The sequence below is a fragment of the Bison bison genome, unplaced genomic scaffold (assembly GCF_000754665.1).
Source record: "Bison bison bison isolate TAMUID 2011002044 unplaced genomic scaffold, Bison_UMD1.0 scf7180017864146, whole genome shotgun sequence".
In the NCBI taxonomy this organism is placed as follows: Eukaryota; Metazoa; Chordata; class Mammalia; order Artiodactyla; family Bovidae; genus Bison; species Bison bison.
Window position 1 is genome coordinate 3,933,556 of NW_011494718.1, and position 24,957 is coordinate 3,958,512.

General features: G+C 40.2%; 1 protein-coding gene across 7 annotated transcripts in view; it reads right to left on the reverse strand.

Moving 5' to 3' along the window:
* Positions 1–24,957, reverse strand: part of ARFIP1 (ADP-ribosylation factor interacting protein 1) — a 136,451-nt gene that overhangs the window by 92,305 nt on the left and 19,189 nt on the right. The window contains exons 1-3 of one of the 7 annotated variants that reach the window (XM_010840735.1): positions 24,389–24,461; positions 24,222–24,265; positions 22,880–22,930 (exon numbers count right to left, since the gene is read on the reverse strand). The exons of 3 other annotated variants lie outside the window; for them this stretch is intronic. Coding sequence is in view for 2 of the 4 variants with exons in the window: in XM_010840731.1 (XP_010839033.1) it covers positions 22,880–22,930; positions 24,389–24,466 (129 nt within the window). In the remaining 2 variants the exon portion in view is untranslated. Of the gene's footprint in view, positions 1–10,981; positions 11,072–22,879; positions 22,931–24,221; positions 24,266–24,388; positions 24,469–24,957 lie in introns of those variants that run through there. 3 more of the 7 variants (XM_010840731.1, XM_010840730.1, XM_010840736.1) reach the window with 3 other exon arrangements.

Consider the following 24,957-nt stretch of genomic DNA (forward strand, 5'->3'; position numbering starts at 1 on the left):
GTTAGAACTGGACATGGAACAACAGACTGGTTCCAAATAGGAAAAGGAGTCCATCAAGGCTGTATATTGTCACCCTGCTTATTTAACTTATATGCAGAGTACATCATGAGAAATGCTGGACTGGAAGAAACACAAGCTGGAATCAAGATTGCCGGGAGAAATATCAATAACCTCAGATATGCAGATGACACCACCCTTATGGCAGAAAGTGAAGAGGAACTAAAAAGCCTCTTGATGAAAGTGAAAGTGGAGAGTGAAAGAGCTGGCTTAAAGCTCAACATTCAGAAAACGAAGATCATGGCATCTGGTCCCATCACTTCATGGAGAATAGATGGGGAGATGATGGAAGCAGTGGCTGACTTTATTTTTCTGGGCTCCAAAATCACTGCAGATGGTGACTGCAGCCATGAAATTAAAAGATGCTCACTTCTTGGAAGGAAAGTTATGACCAATCTAGACAGAAATGGCAACCCACTCCAGTGTTCTTGCCTGGAGAATCCCAGGGACGGGGGAGCCTGGTGGGCTGCCGTCTATGGGGTCGCACAGAGTTGGACACGACTGAAGTGACTTAGCAGCAGCAGAGAGCATATTAAAAAGCAGAGACATTACTTTGTCAACAAAGGTCCATCTAGTCAAGGCTATGGTTTTTCCAGTGGTCATGTATGGATGTGAGAGTTGGACTGTGAAGAAAGCTGAGCGCCAAAGAGTTGATGTTCTTGAACTGTGGTGCTGGAGAAGACTCTTGAGAGTCCCTTGGGCTGCAAGGAGATCCAACCAGTCCATCCTAAAGGAGATCAGTCCTGGGTGTTCATTGGAAGGACTGATGTTGAAGCTGCAACTCCAATACTTTGGCCACCTGACGTGAAGAGCTGACTCATTTGAAAAGACCCCGATGCTGGGAAAGATTGAGGGCAGGAGGAGAAGGGGACGACAGAGGATGAGATGGTTGGATGGCATCACTGACTCAATGGACATGGGTTTGGGTGGACTCCGGGAGTTGGTGATGGACAGGGAGGCCTGGCGTGCTGCGGTTCATGGGGTCACAAAGAGTTGGACATGACTGAGTGACTAAACTGAATGATTAGTGATGTTGAACACTTTTCCATTTGTTTGTTGGCGATTTATGTATCATCTTTGAAGAAATGTCTATTCAAGTCTTTAGTCCATATTTTAATTGGGTTATTTGTGTTTTACTTGTTCACTTCTAGGAGTTTTTTATATATTCTGGATATTAACCTCAAAAGATGTGTAATTTGTAAATTTTCTCTCAATTCTATAGGCTACCTTTTTACTCTGTTGATTGTGTATAAACATTTTGATATATAAAAATTATTTCCTATAAAGAAGGTTTTAGTTTAGATGTAGTTCAATTTGTCTATTTTTGCTTTTGTTGCTAGTGCTTTTGATGTCATGTTCAGGAAATCTTTGCCAAATTTACTATCATAAGCATTTCTTCTCAGTTTTACAGTTACAGGTCTTACTCTTAGGTCTCTGATACATTTTGGGGCTGATTTTGTGTGTGGTATAAGACAGGGTCCACCTTGGCTGTTGATATCCAGTTTTCCCAGCACCATTTATTAAAGAGACTTTCCCTTTTCCATGGAAGGGTCTCAGCATCTTGGATACTTTTGAGATCCCTATTTTCTTCACTGCTACTGCATCCTTACAATATATCCAGATTATCTGAGGCTACTGGAGTTAAGTCTCTACTTCTTGCAAATAAGAGATACACAGATACTAACCTCATAGCTCAGTTGGTAAAGAATCTGCCTGCAATGCAGGAGACCTGGGTTCGATCCCTGGGTGGGGAAGATCCCCTGGAGAAGGAAATGGCAACCCACTCCAGTATTCTTCCCTGGAGAATCCCATGGACAGAGGAGCCTGGCAGGCTATAGTCCATGGGGTTGTAAGAGTCAGATTCGACTGAGTGACTAAACCACCACAGATACTAACTACATACCTGATCTCTAATCCAACCAGAAAGACTAAGATTTTGTTATCTAAATAGTTACCACTCTTCCAAAACTTCTAAGATATGCTCTTACTTTCTCCTTCCTAATAACACCTGGTGATTCACCAGGTACTTGCGATCTTCTATGCAATATGCATGGGATAAAACAGAAACAGAACTCTGACCTTAGGCTTCTAAGAACTAGAAGTACTGGCAAAAAGTAATTATAATACAGTGTTGTGAGCACCTGAGGGAAGCACTTAATACGGTAAGCACTCAGAGGGAAAACTTAATCAGAGGTGGATACTTAAGGTGAATCTTGTAGAATGACAGATGGGGACGCAGTAAAGGAGAGATTCTAAATAGAAAGAATAAGAGGAGCAGAATAGAATCTAATATATTCCAGAAACCCAAGTAAAGCAATTTAGCTAGAATGGTGGTTGTTCATTCATACATTCATTGATTCAACTGATTTATCGAGCTCTCTGATGTGCTGGGCAGGATTTCAGATACTTAGGACAGAGTGGTGAACCAAACAGAGAAAACTTCCTACCCTCAAAGAGCTTATATCCTAGCTGGGGAAAACAAACAAATAAATACACACATTATGCAGTCCTAAATGCTAATGGGCATGTACATAAACATATTTGTTCGTGAATGTGCTGTTTTAAACAAAGTGCTCAGGGAAAAACTTAAAAGAGGCATCATATTTCTGTAAGACACAGTAGAGTGAGGGAGTGCAGAGCCCCAGGCCGAGGAAACAGTAAACACAGAGACGGGAGGTGGGGACAGGCCCAGCTTCTCCAGGAGCAGGAGACAGTTTGCGGGCCAGGGAGAACAGAAGAAACGTCAGCGAGGCAGCAGGAACACGCGAGAGGCAGCAGGAACATGCAGGCGGCAAAGGCACTGGCGAGGATTCCAGAGTTTATTCTTGGTGCAATGGAAACCACCGGAGGGTTTGAACTTTAGAGTGAAATGATCTGACTTAAATTTAAGGATCACTCTTTTCCTGCTGTGATGCACTAAACTATAAGTGAGCAAAAGGCAGAAGCAGGGAGAATAATCGTATGGGATAATCTAGGCAAGAGATAATGGTAGCTTGGGAGTGGGGTGACAGTGGCTGAGGAGGTAAGAGGTGGTTAGATTCTAGACATATTCTGAAGGTAGAAACTGGAATTCCTTACAGACAGATGTGAGAGATGGGAAAAACAGAGGTCAAGGACAACTACAAAGGTTTCTGACCTGAGCAGCTGTTAAAGTGGAATTGCTGTTAACACAACTAGGCAAGACTCAGGGTGGAGCACAAGACAGAAAAAACAGCTAGAGTTTAGATCAGGATATATTAAGGTTTGTACAGATAAGGGTACTAGGCTTTTGGGTATATGAGCTTGAAGTCCAGAAGCAAGCTTGAAGCTGGGGATAAGAAATTTATAAGTCACTGGTGTTGTAGACGGCATTTAAATTTCTGGACTACATAAGATTACCTAGATCAGGGGTCAGCGAGCATTTTCTATAAAGGGGCAAATGGCAAACACTATAGGCTTTTGTGAGCCTACACAACTACCCAACTTTGCTGTCAACTCTGATGCTGTAGACCAAAGCAGCCAAAGAAAATACGTAAATAACCAGGCATGGATTCGGGACCCCCACGTGGCTCAGTGGTAAAGAATCATGCAGGAGCCACAGGAGACATGGGTTTGATCCCTGAGTTGGGAAGATCCCTTGAAGGAGGAAATGGCAACCCACTCCAGTGTTCTTGCCTGAAGAATCCCACAGACAGAGGAACCTGGCGGGCTATAGTCCATATGGTCACAGAGTCAGACACAGCTGAGGACTGAGCACACATGCACGGATCTGGCTTGACTTTCAATCTGGAAAGTCAATGCAGACAGGAGAGCTCTGCAGACTGAGCGCTAGGACACTTCAATATTTGGACAGGGGAGGAACTAGCAAAGGAAACTTACAAGGGATGGCAAGCAGGGTAGGAGGAAAACCCACAACAGGCGGCTTCCAAGAACAGGTAAAAAAGAAGGCAGGTTTTTGTTTCTGGAACTATACTAAACCTCCCCAACCCTGCACAGAAAACAACTGCAAAAGCTGAACGCAATTTAAAAAGCAATTATTTGAAGGCACTGGAGAGCAAAGAGAAGCTAGTGGAAAGTGCATGCTCGCTTGGAGAAGGGGAGACAGGGAGCTATGCGAGGAAGGTTCCATCTCTTTGGCTTGTAGACAAAAACTAAATCCTATCCATGCTGTGCACCCAGTAGCTGCCAGGGCATCCAGTGGAAAACTAGTCCTTTTCAGCTGGGGAAAAGTTAAGCTGACAAAAGTAAAAGGAAGGGGGTAATACTGAAAAAGAAAGGTCCAGAAAGGGGATCTCTAACCCCTCAATGTACCTGCACAGACAAGAAACTGAGTCTGTAATGCAAGCCCAGCCAAGAAAATGAGCAACCAAGACAAAGGAAGTAACACTCACTGGAAAAGAATAAAACAATCTCTGATCTTTGCATCTCAATGTTCAAAATGTTCAGGATACAACCCCAAATTACCAGATATGTAACGAACCAAGAAAAAGGCACAGGATTCCCAGGAGAAAAGAAAAATTATTTATTATTATTATTTTTTTAGAAAAATAATTTAGTCTGGCTCTGATATGAAGCAGAGATTGGAAATGATACAGATTCAAACGAAGCTACAGTGCCTGCAAATAAGTGAAACATTTTCAGTGAATCAAAAATCTCAGTGAAAAAAATAAGAATTCTCTCAGCACAGTAAAAATGAAGCAAATGGTCTCTATTATAGAATTGAAAACCATAATTTTTCAAAGAAAAAAATCACTAGATGGACCTAGCCAAATGAAGATGACATACAAAACAGTAAGTAAAACAAAATTAAATAAATATAAATTATCCAAGGTAGAGAGTAGAGCAAAAACAAAGACTAAAAGAAAAGCTTCATGGAACCATAAGACAGTATTAAATATTCCAACTTATGTGTAAGTAAAATGCTAGAAGAAAAGGATACAGAAAAAGTATTTGGAGAACTAATGGCCCAATTTTTTCCAAATCTGATGAAAGACAAAAATTTATAGATGCAACATATTTAATGAACAACATGCAGAATAAATACCAAGTACATCACAGTCAAACTATTTAAAGATAAAGAGGTAACCTCAAAGGCAGCAAGAGAAAAAAAATATTACTATCAGAAACAAAGTTCCAACAAATGGCTGATTTCTCATCAAAAACTGTAAATGCCAGAAGAGAGCAGAACACTGGTAAAAAGAACGCTGTCCACTTAGAACTCTATATCCAGGGAAAATATTAGGAATTACAGAGGGTACTAAGGGTATTTTCAAATAAAACTAAGAGAATTCATCACCAGCAGACCTGAACTATGCAAAATGCTAAACGAAATTCTCCTGCTGAAGGGAAATAAAACCAGACAGAAAAAAATGAATGTTCGGAAAAGAATGAGAAAGAAATGAAATGGTAATTACCTGGGTAAATGCAAAAACCATTTTGTTTTTACCAATTCATCTCAATTTCTTTATAAACCATATAACTGCTTAAAGCAAATGTTGATAATATCATTTCTGTGGTTTACAATGTATACAGATGTAACATATATAAAACAAGTATATCAAAGAACAAGAAGGGAGGTAAGGGAAATACTAACTCATTGGAAAAGACCCTCATGTTGGGAAAGATTGAAGGCAGAAGGAGAAGAGGGCAACAGAGGGTAAGATGGTTGGATGGCATCGATTCAATGGAAATGAACCTGGGCAAACTTTGGGAGATGGTGAGGGACAGGGAAGCCTGGCGTGCTACAGTCCATGGGGTCACATGACTTACGGACTGAACAACAACAAAAGGGAAACACAGACCTAAAAGGTTACGAAATTTCTGTTTTAAGAGAAAAGCAGTACATTATGAAAAGTTTAATATATGCACTATAATCATTACCGCAAGCCCTGTCATGTGGCTCGCAGGATCTTAGTTCCCTGACCGAGACTGAACCCAGACCGCGGGCAGTGAAAGCACAGAGCTCTAATCGCTGGACCACCGGGAAGTCCCTGAATATATGTGTGTTTGTACATATTTTTAATGACCCTACTATATTCTATCTACAAGAGATGCACTTTAAAGACAAAGGCATAAATATTACAGATTGAAAATAAATAGATGAACAAAGATACACCATACAAAGAGTAGGCATAAGAAAGTTGGCTGCTGCTGCTAAGTCGCTTCAGTCGTATCCGACTCTGTGCGACCCCACAGACGGCAGCCCACCAGGCTCCCCCATCCCTGGGATTCTCCAGGCAAGAACACTGGAGCAGGTTGCCATTTCCTTCTCCAATGCATGAAAGTGAAAAGTGAAAGGAAGTTGCTCAGTCGTGTCTGACTAATTCACGACCCCATGGACTGCAGCCCAGCAGGCTCCTCTGCCCATGGGATTTTCCAGGCAAGAGAACTGGAGTGGGTTGCCATTGCCTTCTCCGAAGAAAGTTGACACAGTTTTATTATTAATAATATCTGATAAAATAGTTTTTTAACTATTTTAACAGAGATAAAGAGGGTAGTATTGCTCTGATATTTCATAATGATAAAATGATCAATTCCTTAGGAATACAAAACAATCACAAATGTGTTCTGTTGGTTGCAATAAGAGAGCTTCAAAATAAATGAAACAAACGACAGAATTAAAAGCAGAAACAGAACTCCACATAGTTGGAGATTTTACCATCACTCTTATAGCAACTGACAGAACTAGACAAAGAAAACCAGCATAAACACAGAAGATCTGAACACCGTCAACCACTCTGATACTTACAGAATAGGAAACAATAATGGCAGAATATATATTATTTTCATGTGAACATGCTGTGTTCAGCAAAACAGATCATATTTTAGGCCACAGAACATAACTCAATAAATTTTAAAAGACTGAAACCATATAAAGAATGTTCTATGACCACAGAGAAATTTAATTACAATCAACTCACACAAGATATGCAGGGACCTCCCCCAAATTTGGAAACGAAACAACATATCTAAAACATTAATATGAAAACAAAGAAATCACAAGAGAAAGAAAATATTTTTTAACTAAATGAAAATGAAAATGCAGGGGAAGGGGAAAAAAAAACAAAGAAAAATGAAAATGCACCACAGTGGTATTTGCAGGATGCACCTAAGGAAGCAAATGCTTACATCTGAATAGTACATCTTAAACCAACAATCTAAGGTTACATCTTAAGAAAACAGAAAACGAGCAAATTAAACTAAAAGTAAGATGTAGGAAGGAAATAATAAAGACCAAAAATCATGGAAACAGATGGTAGATAGTAGAAAACCTGGCTCCTATACTTGATAAAGCTTAAGTTCATGAAAAAGTAGATGAACTGTTGCAGATAAAAGAAGACAAGAGAAAAGACAGCTAGATACAACATATATTATAGACTGGATCACAAAACAGGAAAAAAATAGCTGTAAACGATATTATTGGAACTGTGGATTAAATAATAGTACTATGTCAATTTCCTTAATAATTTTCTGATTTTGATAAAAGTACTTAGATTATATAAGATAAAGTCCTTGTTCTTAGGAACAAATGGACATAATATCTGCAAACCACTCTCAAATGGTTCAAAAGAGAAGAAACTCTGCATTTAAAGAGAAAACGTTAAAGTAAATGGGACAAAACAATGGTGAATCTGGGTAAAGAGTTTAATTTTTCTCTATGAAATTTTATCAAAATTAGGTTTTAAAAATAAAAATGACAAGGAGGCTAGTAAAGTATGTAGGAGGCTAGTAAAGTATATAGGAGACTATCATGATGGACTTTATAAATGCTAGACCAAGAACTGTGAACTTCTAAAAGAGATATGAAGAAAGAAGTAGAAAAATCTGATCAATTTATTTTAGTGAACAGCCTGAAGGAAGTTCGACTGAAGGGAAAGAAGGAAAGACTAGAAGTAGAAAAACCATTTAGGAAGCATTTTACACTGTGAGTAAGAAATAATAAAGATCTAAATTAAGGCTGTGGGAATTGAAAAAGGTGAATTCTTTTTTGAGAATTCTTTAGGAAGTAAAATAAGAGCCTTACAGAGTGACTAGATTGTGGGGGATCAAGAGTAGGGGAGAAATGTAGGGTAACCCAGGCCTTCTCCCTGCTCCCTACCCAATTTTTGGCTGGGCAATGAGAAAGACAAACATGTCACTCACCAAAGGGCACAGCAAAGTCCCGAGAGGCACAGAATGTTTCATTCAGAATGCTTTCAACACTCTCTGCATCCTAGAATTACCTGGGGAACTTTAAGTTTTAAAAGTTCCCCAGGGGATTCTAAAGTGTAGCTAAGGAGAACTACTGCTGTAAGCATGCACTAGACTCTAAGCAAACACAGAATTTCAGTATTAGGAAAGATCCACAATCATTTGTGTCTGACTCTTTGGGACTCCGTGGACTGTAGCCCACCAGGCCCCTCTGTCCATGGAATTCTCCATGCAAAAATACTGGAGTGGGTAGCAATTCCTTTCTCCAGGGGGTCTTTCTGAAGCAGGAAAAGAACCCGGGTCTTCCACATTTCAGGGGATTCTTAACCATCTGAGTCACCGGGACCGCCCTGTCATTCATTTAAATTTGTCATTCAGATTAAGACCACAGATCAGAATACTACTAACACCCATTAGAATGGCCAAATGTAGAAAGACGGACAAAATTAAGTGTTATCAAGTATGTGGGTTCTCATACATTGCTGGTGCAAGCAAAATGTGGTAAAATCACTTGAAAACTTTCTGGCAATACTATTAAACATATGCCTATTCTACAACCCAGAAATTCTACTCCTAGGAAACATACCCATGAAATATAGTGCATCTGTCCATCATAAAACAAGTACGAGACTATTCACAGCAGCTTTATCCATAATATACCTTAAAACTGGAAACTCAAATGTCCATCAACAGTAGAATAGATAAAGAAACTAGTATAATCAAACAATGGAACACAACACTACACAGCAATAAACTAGAACTACTGCTATTAAAAACAAAAAATTCTTACAGACCATGTTGAGCCACCGAAGCCAGACCCAAAGAGTATCTACTATATAATTCGATTCAAAAAGAAAACCAATAAGGTATGATGATGGTAGGCATGTAGTTATCTTGGGGTGGGGACTTCTGCTTTCATTTCTGCATGTAAGGAGCTTGGAAATCACCATCTCATTCTAACAAGTACGCTGAACACACTAAAAAAGCAATAAGTCTTCTCGGATTCATAAAAGAGAGGAGGACACAGGGCACACTGTTACTCCCAAAACTGGAGAGAGGCAAATGCAAAGAGTCATGGCTTACAAGGACAAAAACCGGTGGAAACCACCTCAGTAACCAATGCTGTGGTAGGAAAATCTGAGCTGTAATCAATGAGTTGCTGGAGGCTCATCGTGGACAACTCTTGAGAGTTAAAGACTCCAGAGGAACCCAGTCAAAAGCAAGGACCCACAATATTTAGTGTGGCTTTCAAGAGTGGGACCAGGTTACCGCAGTAAATATCACAGAAAAACTCCCTCATCCTCCCAGCAAGTGGTGAGAACTGGAACCACTGTGAAATACACTAAGCAGTCCATTCTTGGCTTCTCTCTTCTGGAACACAGGCTCTAGGGCATGTGGCTTCAGCAGTGTGGCTCACCGGCTGAGCTGCTCCACACAGCATGTGCAATCTTCCCACCGGGGACTGAACCCAAGTCCCATGCACAGGCAGGAGAATTCTTATCCACGGCACCACCAGGGAGGTCCCTAAGAACCCTATTCTTAACAAGGCTTACCCTCAGGAGAAACCAGAGCCTAGCCTGCTTGGGAAACGGCCACAGCCAGCACATTCCAGCTATCCTGTGCCACCTGAGGAGAGGAGAGAAAAACTGAGAAACACTCGAGAACATCACAGTCCAGAGGCACAGGCTCCCTGAAAGACTGACACCTAGTCACAGGATATACAACGCTCCCCTCCTCCTACACTTTATGCCCACATTTACAGCAGGTCCTTTCACCTGATACATCATGTCTGATTAACAAGTAAAAATTATAAGGTCTACAAAAGGCAAAAAACACAACCTGAAGTCACAAAGCAAACATCACAATCAGAAATGGCACGGATGTTGGAATTAGCAGACCAGGAATTTAAAACAACTATGAGTAATACGGGCTTCACGGTGGCTGAGATGGCTGTAATGGTAAAGCAGACAGCATGCATGAACAGCTGGACGACATAAACAGAGATGTAGAAATACTAAGAAAGAACCAAGAAGAAATGCTAGAGATAAAAATCACTTATAACAGAAATGAAGAATGCCTTTGATGAGTTTATCAGTAGACTTCACAATGGCTTTGGAGTAGGCAAATATTTTCTTAGGAAATGGAAAACATAAACAATAAGAGAAACACTGATAATTTGGACTTCATCAAAATTAAAAATTTCTTTTCAAAATGACACCATTTAAAAGATGAAAAGACGAGCTACAGACTGGGAGAAAACAGATGTAAGATATGTATCTGACAAACAACTGCTATTCAAAATAAACTGTTGTTTAGTCGCTCAGTCCTGTTGGATTCTTTTGCGACCCCATGGACTGTAGCCCACCAGGCTCCTCTGTTCACGGGATTTCCCAGGCAAGACTACTGGAGTGGGTTGCCATTTCCTTGTTCAGGAGATCTTCCCGACCCAGGGATTGAACCTGAGTCTCCTGCATTGGCAGGCAGATTCTTTACCACTGAGCCATAAGGGAAGCCACATTTAAAATATATATATATATATATGTCTTATTTTAATAAATAAAATTCAATAAGACAAACAACCCAAATAAAACATGGACAAAACTTTAACAGGCACCTCACTAAAGAAAACAAATAATGGTAAGTGCATGGAAGATGTTTAACATCACTAATCATCAAGGAAATGCAATTTAAAGCCACAAGAAGACACAAGCATACACCCAATACAACAGCTGAAGTTCAAAAAGGCTGACAATACCAAGTACTGGTTAGAGAGTAGTAACCGGAACTTGCATACTCTGCTCGTGGTTTAGTTGCTAAGCTGTGTCCGACTCCTTACGACCCCATGGACTGCAGTCTGCCGGGCTCCTCTGTCCATAGGATTCTCCAGGCAAGAATAATGGAGTGGGTTGCCATTTCCTTCTCCAATACACTGCTGGAGGAAATGTAAAAAAACCACTTCACTTAGCAATTTCTTATGAAATTAAACATACACTTGATCATATGACTCAGTCATTCTACACCTAAGCATTTACCAGAAAAATAAAAACAAACGTCCCACAGAGACTTGTATACGTATATTCATAGCAGGCTTACTTATAAGAGCCCAAAATGAGAAGAAAAAATGTCCATCAACAGGTTAATGGATAAACAAATTATAGTTTATACTTATAATGGAATATTCCTCAGCAATAAAAGGAGTGAATTACTGATGTATACAATAACTGTTGTTTAATCTCAATATTCTGAGCCAAAAATCCAGACACAAAAAGCATACATACCAGAACTGTAGAACACAAAATTCTCATTTTTGTAGATGAAAAAGGGCTTCCCCGGTGGCCCAGTGGTAAAGAATCCACCTGCCAGCGTAGGAGATACAAGAGATGGGGGTTCAATCTTGGGGCTGGGAAGATCCCCTAGAGAAGGAAAAAGCAACCCACTCCAGTATTTTTGCCTGGAAAATCCCACGGATAGCAGAGCCTGGAGGGCTACAGTCCACAGAGTCACAAAGAGTCGGACATGACTGAACAACTGAGCACACGCACAGAGCACACAAAACCAATTTATCACGACAGACCAGCTCTCGCCTGAGGAGCAGGGTAGACACAGGCCAGCCGACTGCAAAAGTGCACAAGCAGCTTTGTCTGCGTCTTCACTGAGGTTATGGTTTCCCAAATGTATATACTTGGCAAAATTCATCCAACTGTACATTTTAAATGAACACGTTTTATCATATGCAAAATTTACCTCAATAAACTCAGCTTTTTACAGGGTGAAATTCCATTCTACCACCTCTAATGGCAGAGGATCTGCTTTTCCTGAAAGCCCCAAATCTACCCCTAGGGAGCCCACACCAGTCTGGTGGTGGCAGGCACATGGTCCTGAATACAGTGCCCACCTACAAGCAAGGACTGACTTGCAGCTCTACGACCCAGCAGCAAATAAAGTTTACCAATTTTCCAAAACTGGTCTTCATGACAAAAATAAACTAGGCCAATACTCTCTCACTATAAAAACGTCACACAATCCTAAGTGTTATTTATAGACACATATTCCCTATTTGATCCAGAGTCTGAAACCTTACAAGTATTCTCCTCTAAGTGAATAAAAAATGGCAGAGCATTAAAAAAAAAAAAATCCCTCTGATCCTCAGATTCAGTGTCCCTCATCCTGGAGCTTTTAAAACAGCAACAGAGGCAATGACTGGTTTGCCAAGTCAGACTTTAGCCAAGTACTGAGTCTATATTTCATTCTTCTGGCTCCCCCGTCACAGTCCCCTTCTAATATTGGGGAAGGCCTCTACATAAGGCTGGGGAAAGGCAGAACCTGCTTCTTATTATATAAAAGCTCAAAATACCTGATAATCAAAAGCAAATATTTGCAGCCAGATTACTTGAGTTTAATCCCTAGCTCCTCCACATATTATGTAAACTTCCTAAAAGTCTCAAAGTTCCTACAATTCTCTTTCCTCATCAGTAAAATGATATTAGTACCTACCTTAGTTGTTGTAAGGATAAAAGGAAATATAAAGTATTTAGAAGAGTGTCTGGCATATAACAAGCTCTACAGAAGTTACATTATTATTGTTTGTTTCCCAAGCTCTGGGGGAGCTGCCACGCGACCTAGGTTCTATGAAGGCTCAGCCCAGACCTGAGATCAGAAACTAGCGACAACAAGAGGAGTGATAAAAACTCACTGACGGCAGCAGTAACCGCGGTGGGACCAAGCTGCCACTACATGGGGGCAGCGCCAGTTACCACAGCCAGTACCCAGAGTCCCGGCAGTGCCAGCTGCCAAGCCCCGGCAGCACAGTGCCCGCGCTGAAACCGTGCTGAACCGGGATCCGGGGCATACTCCCCGATAGGGAACCTGGATTCTGGTTTCCAACTTCCTTGTAAGTTACCTCAGATCCTCTTAGTGAATGTCTTTTCTATGTAAGTGACCTGGAATTGGTTTCATCTGCTTGCAACATAAGACACTGAAAGCTGAATTACAGGAAGTGGATAAATGGAAAAAAGTCTTACAATATCCTTGTGAGTGCTTTTGAGTAACAATAATAACTATGAAATGCTCTAGAAACCTTTCAGAATGCTAGTGAATGAATTACCTATGAAACCTGTTTGATAGCTTCATGGTTCCTTACTTTGCCAGTAATAACTGAATGCTGACCTTTATTAACTGCCTTCTATCAATATATGCCAGGTGCCACGCTAACAAGCTTAACAACGTTAACAAGCTTAACACGTTAACAAGCTTAACAACCTGAAATATTTCCTTTAACGTTTACAACTGCCCTGTGAGGAGTTAATGTTAGTTGCTCAGTCGTGACCGACTCTGTGACCCCGTGGACTGCAGTCCTCTAGGCCTCTGTTCTACAGGCAAGAACACTGGAGTCAGTAGCCATTTCCTTCTCCAGGAGGTCTTCCTGACCCAGGGATTGAACCCAGGTCTCCTGCATTGCAGGCGGATTCTTTACTCTCTGAGCAACAAGGGAAGCCCATGAGGGGAATAAGATTTTCCCAATTTAACAGATAAGAAAACTGAGGACTAGGTCCATTAAAGGATTAAAATAATTTAAATAATGTATCCTCTTGCAAATGGAGCCCTACAATGAAAACAGTGAGTACTGACTGTGTGTCAGCTACTGTTCTATGTGTTTTTCACATATTAACCGATTTAATTCTAATTGCTCAATGTGCATTATCTCCTTCAAAACCCACAAAACACTCAAACTTAGGTACCATTATTATATCTGTTTTACAGGTAAGAAGACAGATAAGAAATCTCTCAATGACGTGCAGCTACCAAGTGATGAAATGGGATTCAAATCTGGCACATTGGCTTTGAGAGGCCTTATTTTTAGCCTCAACATCACAGAGTCTCTCAAAGGCAAGTGAAACACATCAATGTCATGCCAGCCAATATATATGCCAATGGGTCATGCCAATATATATGCTTTCAGACATTTATGAGTCAAACGTACTGTTTCCTTGATGCTGACCACTTGTACTGCTGTTCTCTCTATTTCCGTATCGTCCTACACAGTTAGAGTGGCATTTGTCTTAATCTGACCCTTCACTTTCAACAATTCAAGACTGAAGCATCAGCTTCCAATCACACCCTTAGTGCTGCCTTTTGCTAATACCAGAGCCCCAGAGACAGCTGCATCTAGGACCTGCTACTCCTGGCTGTGGGAGGCTGCAGAATTGAACTAGGATGTCTGGGAATCAGGAGCTTCAAGACACGGACTAAGCCTGCTATTGCAAACAGCATCAGCTGCCAGAAAATATGGATGTTATTACTGATCCTGATAACTCCATAGTTATTAACTGGGGTCAATTTTAGTACCCATCCCCCCCTCTAAGGACATTTCTGAATGTTATAGCCGGGGATGGCGTGCTACTGGCATCTTGAAGATACAGGGCAGGAATGTTGCTAGAAGTCCTACAATGCACAGGATAATGTCCCACAATAAAAACCTTATAGCAAAATATGTCTTAAGGCTGAAAAACCCTGTAAATAGCCTGATGCTACATACTGCTTCTTATAATAGCAGACCTTATTGGTCTAATACATAATCACTTTATCAAATTACCTACGACATCTTTCAGAGAAGTAGAACAAATAATCCTAAAATTATATTGAACCAGAATTGCCAGAGCAATCCTAAGGAAAAAAACAAAGCTGGAGGCATAACCTTTCCAGACTTCAGACAACACCACAAAGTCACAATAATCAAAACAGTGTGGGATTGGGGGGGGGAAAAAACAGATACATGTATCAATGGAACAGAACTAAGAGCCCAGAAACAAACCCATACACCTACAGTCAATTAATCTTTAACAAAGGAGGCAAAAATACACAACAGGGAAAAGACAGTCTCTTCAGCAAATGGTACTGGGACAGCTGGACAGCCTCATGTAAACCAATGAAGTTAAAACACACCCTCACACCATACACAAAAATAAACTCAAAATGGCTTAAAGCAGTGGTCGCCAACCTTTTTGGAACCAGGGACTAACTTCATGGAAGACAGTTTCTCCATGGCCCAGGCTGAGGGGGATGGCTTGGGGGTGATTCAAGCACATTACATTCATCGTGCACTTTATCTCTAGTCTAAGGACACTGATCTGACAAGAGGTACTACTGGTCTTCAGTCTGGAAGCTGCGACCCCTGGCTTAAAGACTTAAAATATAAAACACGACACCATGACACTCCTAGAAGAAAACACAGGCAAACATTTTCTGCCATAAATTGTACAGACGATTTTTTAGGTCAGTCTCCCAAGGCAAAAGAAACAAAAGCAAAAAGAAACAAATGGGACCTAATCAAAAGCTTTCACACAGCAAAAGAAACCACACACAAAAGGAAAAGACAACCTATGAACTGGGAGAAAATATTGGCAAATGACGTGACTGATAAGGGCTTAATCTCCAAACTACACAAATAGCTCATACAACTCAATAACCAACCAACCAACCAACCCAATCAAAAAATGGGGAGACACTTAAGTAGACATATTTCCAAAGAAGACATACAGATGGCTAACATGCACATGAAAAGATGCTGCTGCTGCTGCTGCTAAGTCGCTCCAGTCTTGTCCGACTCTGTGTGACCCCAGAGATGGCAGCCCACCAGGCTCCCCTGTCCCTGGGATTCTCCAGGCAAGAACACTGGAGTGGGCTGCCATTTCCTTCTCCATGAAAAGATGCTAAACATTGCTAATTACTAGAGAAATGCAAATCAAAACTACACCTCACACCAGTCAGAATGGCCATCACCGAAAAGTATACAAACAAGTGCTGGAGAGGGCATAAAGCAAAGAGAAGCCTCCTACACTGCTGGCAGACTGTACACTGGTGCAGCCACTACGGAGAACAGTATGAGCGTGTGCATGCTAAGCTGCTTCAGTCATGTCTGACTCTGCGACCCGATGGATTGCCCCGAGAGGCTCCTCTGTCCATGGGATTCTGCAGGCAAGAATACTGGAGTGGGTTGCCATGCCCTCCTCCAGGGGATATTCCTAACCAAGGATCAAACCTGCGTCGCTTTATGTCTCCTGCACTGGCAGGCGGGTTCTGTATCACTAGTACAGATTACTTCAAAAACTAGAAACAGAACTGCCATATGATCCAGCAACCCCACTCCTGGGCACATATCTGGAGAAAACGATAATTCAAAAAGATACATGCATCCCAAATGTTCATGGCAGCACTACTTACAAAAGCCAAGGCATGGAAACGGCCTAAACGTCCATCAACAGATGAATGGGCAAAGATGACGTGTGTGTAAGCGCACGCACACACAGGGGATACTATTCAGCCAGAAAAAAAGAATAAAATAATGCCATTTGCAGCAACATGGATGGACCTAGAGATTGTCATATTGAGTGAAGTAAATCAGAGAAAAACAAGTACTATAAGATATCACTTATATGTGGAATCTAAAATACAACACAAATGAATGTATTTACATAAAAATAAACAAATTCAGACACAGAAAACAAACTTATGGTTCTTGAAGGGGAAAGGGGCTGGGAGAGGGATAAATCAGGAGTTTGTAATTAGCAGATACAAACTACTATATATAAAATAAATGACAAAGTCCTCCTGTATCAGACAGGGAACTGTATTCAGAATCATGTAATAAAGGCAACCCACTCCAGTACTCTCGCCTGGAGAATCCCAGGGACGGAGGAGCCTGGCAGGCTACAGTCCATGGGATCACAAGAGTCAGCTACGACTTAGCAACTAAACCACTACCACCAATAAACCATTTTGGAAAAAAATATGAAAAAGAATGTGTGTGTGTGTGTGTATACATATAACTGAATCACTTTGCTGCACACCAGAAACTAACACAGCATTGTGAATCAACTGTACTTTAACAAAATACAACTTTAATGTCATAAATGCAATGCATTTCATAGCATAAGACCAACCGCGCTGGGGAAGAATAACTCCCCCATGCCCTTCTTTGGTGAAGCCCTTAACACTATTCATCACTCCAGCGAACTTTCTCAACACTACATTAGTTATGCTGCTGCTGCTGCTAAGTCGCTTCAGTCGTGTCCAACTCTGTGTGACCCCATAGATGGCAGCCCACCAGGCTCCCCCATCCCTGGGATTCTCCAGGCAAGAACACTGGAGTGGGTTGCCATCTTCTTCTCCAATGCATGAAAGTGAAAAGTGAAAGTGAAGTTTCTCAGTCATGTCCAACTCTGTGCGACCCCATGGACTGTAGCCCACCAGGCTCCTCCGTCCATGGGATTTTCCAGGCAAGAATACTGGAGTGGGGTGCCACTGCCTTCTCCAATGTTATAATATGGCTCAAAAAACTGCTGATGGGGCTTCCCTAGTACTTGGTTAAGAATCTGCCTGCCAGTGCAGGGGCCCTGGGTTCTGTCCCTGATCTGGGAAGATTCCACATGCTGCAGGGCAACTAAGCCTGTGCAACACAACTACTGTGCCTGTGCTCCAGAGCCCGCGAGCCACAATTACCGAGCCCACCGGCCTCAACTATCAACGCCCACCCTCCGCAACAAGAGAAGGCACCACAGCGAGGAGTTCGTGCACTGCATCTAGAGAGCAGCCCCCGCTCTCCACAGCCAGAGAAAGCCCTCACAGCAGCCAAGACCCAGCAGAGCCAGAAATCAGTACAACAACAAAAAAAAAACAGAAAGATGCCGACAGTCTGACCCCTACCCACTTGCAGTCACCACTCAGACTCCATCCTCCCCTGACGGTCTCCGTCCTGGCCAACGGAACGCCTGCCTGCTCACTGCATCTGCACGCCTGTGGTTGGTGCAATAACTCTTCCTCCTATAAATTCAACCCCGAGTCTATAGTCTTTTCTGTGGCTGCTGAAGACCAAAACTAAAAGAAAAAGCTCACATAATTTTTTCTAACACTGTTTGTTTTCTACTCCTGAAAATACGCCTTGAGATTAAAACTGTAAAAGGCCTTACGTTTTGACAATCAGCATTTATGACTACTGATGAGGAGGTGCGTTTTTTCCCTCTGATAGGCAGGGCTGTGTGAGGTGATATGCTTTGGGGTGTCTGTGGGCCGCCTGCCTGCTGACGACTGGGTTCATGTTCTTGTCTTGCTTGTTGTTCGCGCGAGGCGTCCAGCGCTGGGTGCTGCAGGCAGTTGGGTGGTGCTGGGTCTTGGATTCAGGTGGGGGTCTTCAGGGGAGTGCTCACTGATTAATACTCCCTGGGGTCAGGAGTTCTCGGATGGTCTAGTGTCCTGACTCAGACGTCCCCTCCAGAGACTCAGGCCCAGGTTCTAGTCAGGGAACCAAGATTCCACAAGCCGTTTGTTATGGCAATAAAGGGGATTAAAACAAACAAGCTAACAAACAAACACACACAAAAAATCTCCCCCAAAACAACAAAAAAACCTCCAAAAATACACCAACAACAAAGAACAAAAAATGAAACGCAGACAAACGTTAAAAGCAAAATCAAACAGAAAACAAAACAAAAGAACACACGCACACAAACGAAACCAAAACAGACCACAGAAAACTAAGTACAAGAGAGTGACTCTGTGAGCAAAGAAAACCAAAAATGGTGTCAACCAATCAGAAACAAAACTAAACCACAAACAAGACCAAAGTAGAGTGCCAAGTGAGGAACACAGCAAAGAAAACAAAATAACCAAACAAACATGATGGGGAAAAAAAAAAAAAAGGAGAGCAAAAACTATAAAAGAGGGCTTCCCAGGCTGCTCAGAGGTCAAGAATCTGCCTGACAAGCAGGACACGTGGGTTTGATCCCTACGTCGCGAAGTTCCCAGGAGAAGGAAATGGCAACCCATATTCTTGCCTAGGAAATCCCAGGGTCAGAGGAGCTTCAGGGAGCTACAGTTCATAGGGTTGAGAAGAGTTGGACACAACTTAGCAACTAAATCAACAAAAATTTATGATGATGGAAACACTTCACAGAAAATCAAAGATGCAACAATAACAAAAATTCACCCAAAGACTAAAAGTCTATCTTAATAATGTAACTGGAAATAAGTTTCTTGATGTTATCAATGTATTACATTAAGAATAGTAAAACCTAATTTCTAAAATACTTATTAGAAACAAGATAGAAACTTTCTAGAAAGGATATAAAAGAACTTGTCTTAGCCTTAGTCAGACTTCTGGAACAATACAAGACTTTACTTCTTCTAAAACACATATATTTAACATTGTTGTTTAATCTAATTTGCCCCTGAGCAGGTAAAAATAAAGTACAATAATAAGCTTCAAGCTTTTCAATGGTTTCTTATATCTACCACTTTAAAATGCTACTTTTAAACTCATTATAAAAGCGCCGTGAAATATTCTAATGATCAGTAGGTATTTGGTTCTGCTATCAAGTAGTTATATTTTCTTCTCATTTGAAAGATTCACTTCTTAATCTCAGTCAAACCTTAACAAAACAGCAATGAATAAAGTAAGCAGTGTGGAAAATAAGAAAAGGAAGTCACAAATATTCAACTGTAATTGTTCTAGTTATGGCTTCAGACAATGAAGGTCCAAGTGCTTAGTGAACCAATTATGCATGTCAACAGAGACCACATTCTGCTCTAAAACCAAAAAGCACAAATGCCTTCTGTGTCAGATGAAATTAGATTCTTTTTTTGCCTACAAAAAGAGAAAGCAATTCTATTAAAATCATAATTCAGTCTCTGAAATTTCCATCTGAATCAGTAAAAATATGACCTTTAAAACATGGTTAGTGTATTTATGGCAAAGTTAATTTAACACGGTTCAAGAGCATTAGGTGAATAAGCCCACCCATGAGATCTCAAGAGAACTAATCAACTTATCAGGAGACACAGATTTAAGGACTGGCTCTGCCCTTTTTATAACTGTACAGCAGTCACTTGTCCTTCCCTAGGTCTCAATTTCCTCTTTTATAAAACAAGATTCTTAACTTCACCTATACCTCATACAGCTATTAAAAGAATCAAATGTGAAATAGCTTAGAAATTAAAAACCTTCTATAAAGATGCTGTAATTCTAGCACTGATTTTAGTAAGGACCAACAGGACAGACCCTGGAGCTCCAGCACAGTCACTCCTAACTTTGTCACTGCTGCTGCTAAGCTGCTTCGGTCGTGTCCGACTCCGTGCCACCCCATGGAAGGCAGCCCACCAGGCTCCCCCGTCCCTGGGATTCTCCAGGCAAGAACACTGGAGTGGGTTGCCCTAGGTGTACCCTAATGACATTTCTCTAAACAGACCAGTATCCAGACAGAGTTGAAATAGGTTACAAACGTTATTGTCTTGGCCAAGTTCTTTCTTTTTGTCTTTATTCCATCTTGTCATTGTCAATTCCGTGGTTTTTAAAAGGGAGATGATCCCACATAAGAATGGATAAAGCAAATGCGGTCAAGTTGAAATGATGATAACCTGGTTGACAAGTCTATGGGAGTTCATTTACTACTTCACTTTTATTTCATATGTTTCACATTTTTCTTAACAAATATTTTAATCTACTAGTATCAACACCTATTTGTCTTATATTTTCCAACCACTTGCTACTTGAATCCTGCATTTCAGACCTCTCTTCTAATCATCTGTCATTCTCATTTCTGAGCCAAGCAAATCTTAGCAGCTAGCTACTGCATTTCCTTCCACTCTTTTCTCACTGACCCTCAGTTCCAGCCAGAGTCCTCACTTCCTCAAACACACCAATCTTATTTTTGCTCTTGCTGTTTCCTCTTTCTGGAAGGTTCTTACTCCTAGATTTTCACATGCCCCTCCCTCAACTCAGTGAGGTATTTGCTCACCCAGAAAGGGCCTTTCCTGACCAACTCATGTAAATTAGCAATCATCACTCTTTAGCCTCTTATCCTGCTTTATAGCGGTAAAGATTTTATTATAATTTCAGTTCAGTCCAATTGCTCAGTCATATCCAACTCTTTGCGACCCCGTGGACTGCAGTACACCAGGCTTTCCTGTCCTTCACCAACTCCTGGAGCTTGCTCGAATTCATGCCCATTCAGTCAGTGATGTCATCCAACCATCTTATCCTCTGTCATCCCCTTCTCCTTCTGCCTTCAGTCTTTCCCAGCATCAGGGTCTTCTCAAATGAGTCAGTTCTTCGCATCAGGTGGCCAAAGTTTCAGCTTCAGCATCAGTCCTTCCAGTGAATATTCAGGACTGATTTCCTTTAGGATTGACTGGTTGGCTCTCCTTGCAGTCCAAGGGACTCTCAAGAGTCTTCTCCAATACCACAGTTCAAGAGCATCAATTCTTCAGCGCTCAGCTTTCTTTATGGTCCAACTCTCACATCCATACATGACTACTGGAAAAAACACAGCTTTGACTAGATGGACCTTTGTTGTCTATAATTTATTTATATGTTATATGTATTTTTAACATGTCTGTCTTCCTCCCCAATGTATTTACAACATAAAAGCCAACTCCACCTGACACAATCTTTCCATGACCTGAACTATCTTCTTAACACCAATTATGCTTCTTCAGATACCCTATTAAATCCAACTCATGCTTCCCCATACATGCGTCTGTTTCCTTTCTCTATGACTCTGCCCAGGTAGTGACCATCACCAGTCACATGCTCAAATGCTACCCCACACTGTAAGACAGTTTAAAGACCACCTTCACGGATATTCCTGGCTGACACTTCCTGAACTGCTATAATTCTTCATGTGAACCACTCCAAAGGCATTATTCTTCTACACTCTATTTTACTTATTTTAAAATTTCTCCTAATAACATGCAGCTTGTGTGCAGGATCTGAACAAATTCACTTTTAGACCTCTGAGTTACTTATGTAAAGAAGGAATGAAAATATTTGTATATCTATTTTTTGGGTATTATAATTAAGTATATGCATTACTGTTACTATATCAAAGGGCAGACAGAAAAGTAACGCAAAAACCCTAAAATACACTAATAAATACCTAATGCAACTACTCTGCTTTCCTTTTTTGTTGCTGTTGGCAAAAATACACCTGTTTTCCCAACTTCCTTGCTTCTGCCTTTATATAATTTTCCCCTACTAAGTTTCTTAAATTTATTCATATTTCTTTATGCTCAAATCACAGCTCTTTCCTTATTATCGATGTTAAGACTTCCAGGTCTTTGTTGCCAGTTTTCCACAGTTCGCTGTGATCCACACAGTAATGTCATATAGAACCTACATGAACCTTAAGTCACAGGGTTGATGTTTTTGGCTCAGTTCAAAATGTTGACAGTTTTTGCTGTTTTGTTTTGCTTTTAAAGAAATGAAAACTATAATTCAGGTCATCATATTCTAAGAAACTAGTATCCATATATCGTTTACTAGTAGAGTGAGAATTAATTCATTCATCAAACTGACCATCAGTTTATGTGCCAAGCTCTGCTATGATTATCCTGAATTACTGAAAAGTTTGATGTACAGAAATTTAAGAGTTAATGGCCAAAATACAGAGTTATAATACATAAAAGAAAAAATCTTATAAGCAAATTTGAGCCCTAAAATGTTTTCATCAAGGATATTAAAAAAAAAATTTAAGTTAGTAGAATTCTAATAAATGAGCAATTTCAAAGGCACAAAATATTCCTAAATCCAACTTTGGTTAACTGTAATAAACTCATACAAACCTTTTAAATTTGGGTATAAATTCAGATTATACTCACACACCTGGTTTTTCTTTTTTCTTCTTTCTTTTAAGTACAATATCCCTGGGTATGGCTAAAAATACAGAGAATACCTAATATGAATTTACACACAAATTCTGAACAATTACTTGGCAGTGGATTCCTTCAGATCACTGCCATCCAGGTTTAACTCTCTACTGAGCAGGACATTTCTAGTTCAGTATCTATCCAGGGGACATTCAAGTAGCTGAAACTCACAGTGGTAAACCACAAAAAGAATAATTTTTACAATTATAAGCCTCATCATTGGCTGGGCTGCCAATGCTCCCTGTAGTTCACAGGTGTCAAACTTCTGATCATCTCTCAACAGTTCAGATTCAGAGATCTGATTATAAAAAATAAAAAACACGAGTTAAGACAAATATGGTATACATAATTCCCTAGGTTCTCAGAACTAAATATAACTACAATACTTCTTTGACAAATGGTAAATAGCCACACTACTTTAAATCACAAAGAATTCCGAATCCCTCACAGATAGTACATATTCTGCCAACCAGAGCTCATCTTTGACTTTTGAGCGAGAAGTAAATTATCTAGCTCTAAATCCTACATTAAAGCTCGTCATACAGACTCAACGTCTTGGGACGATGATGAAACATTATGGCTAGCATTGTCACCTACACAGACAGCAAACTGATTTTTTAACACTGCAAGTGGAGTCGGAAGAACCCATGTTATGCTCCAGACCTGCCCGTTACCCGACGTCAGCTACTACCTCTCTGAAAGTTAAAACATGTTCAACAAATAAATGAGGGAAATAAATGACGGCTGTTCTTCTTATCTCATTGGATTATATCAAATCAGTCTGAGGGGCAAGGTGGAAAAATATGAAAGTGCTACTCTGTAAATCTTTAACCACTATAAATTTGAGAGCTGTTACTAGGATTAGATGTTCAAAGAAATATCTGATTACTTGAATTCAATGTAAGATTAATTTCTTAATATCTCTGTATTCTAATGGGCTAGAACAGTGGTTTTGAGGTGATACAGAATCACCTACAGAATTTAAAACATTAACAACAATAAAAACATACACAGCCCTGGATCTAGCACTACACACTCAGATTTAGGGAGTCTGAGGTGAAGTCCAGAACTCAGTATTTTTTTTAAACATTACATCTAGATTCTGATGCATAATTACCTAGAGACAATACAGGATCAGATGAGCACAAATGTGAACCAATTACTACTATTACTTCAACAGAAACTTCGCTGCATATTTAAATTTAAAACTATAGTTTGACTCGACTTTTATTTCATTTTTATGGGACAAGTATATTGTAGAATTTCATATGCCCAAAGGCAAATGGTAATTGACTTACAATTATGAAGAAATGGCTCTCTTCTTCCCACGCCTTTCCTGTGTCTATATGTGTAGAAGAGTTTATTTAGAACGGCACATGGTTAGACAAACTAACTCAATTTGGACAGTCTAAACTTGATTGACATGGGTTGACTTTAAAAAACAATATAAATATCACCCAATCACCTCAGAACTAGACTTGACTTCTTCTGTGGCTGGTTTAGATGTACCAAGAGTTGAAGTATCATTGCTGCAGTCAGACATACCTAAAAGTAAAATGTGTTAAGCACACATTAAATAATTTAGTTAAGAGAGCTGTATCACTTCACTGATATTCTTACATTCCACAACATAAATTATTTATTTACAGTCAGAATGTGTTTTGCAAAACTATCTACAATCATATGTGTATCTATTGATTGTAACAGGTAAGTGATTCTAAAAACAAACAAAAATTTAGGAAAAGTTTTTATGCAAAATGTAAAAATACATACTTCAATGACTAAAAAATAATTTCATTTAATCCTTATGGATATGAAACAAGTCAAAAGATCAGAGTGTCCACTTGATTTGACAGATGAAAAAACTGATATCCAAAGATGTCACGATATCAAAAGATGAAGCCAAAATATTATTTACTTATGGCCCACATAAAATCAATGTTTCAGATTAGAACTTAGACATGTTCCAGTTCCCTGGCCAGTGCTCTTTAATACTGTCACAAATGCAACTGCTCACTGTCAAAATTAAACACT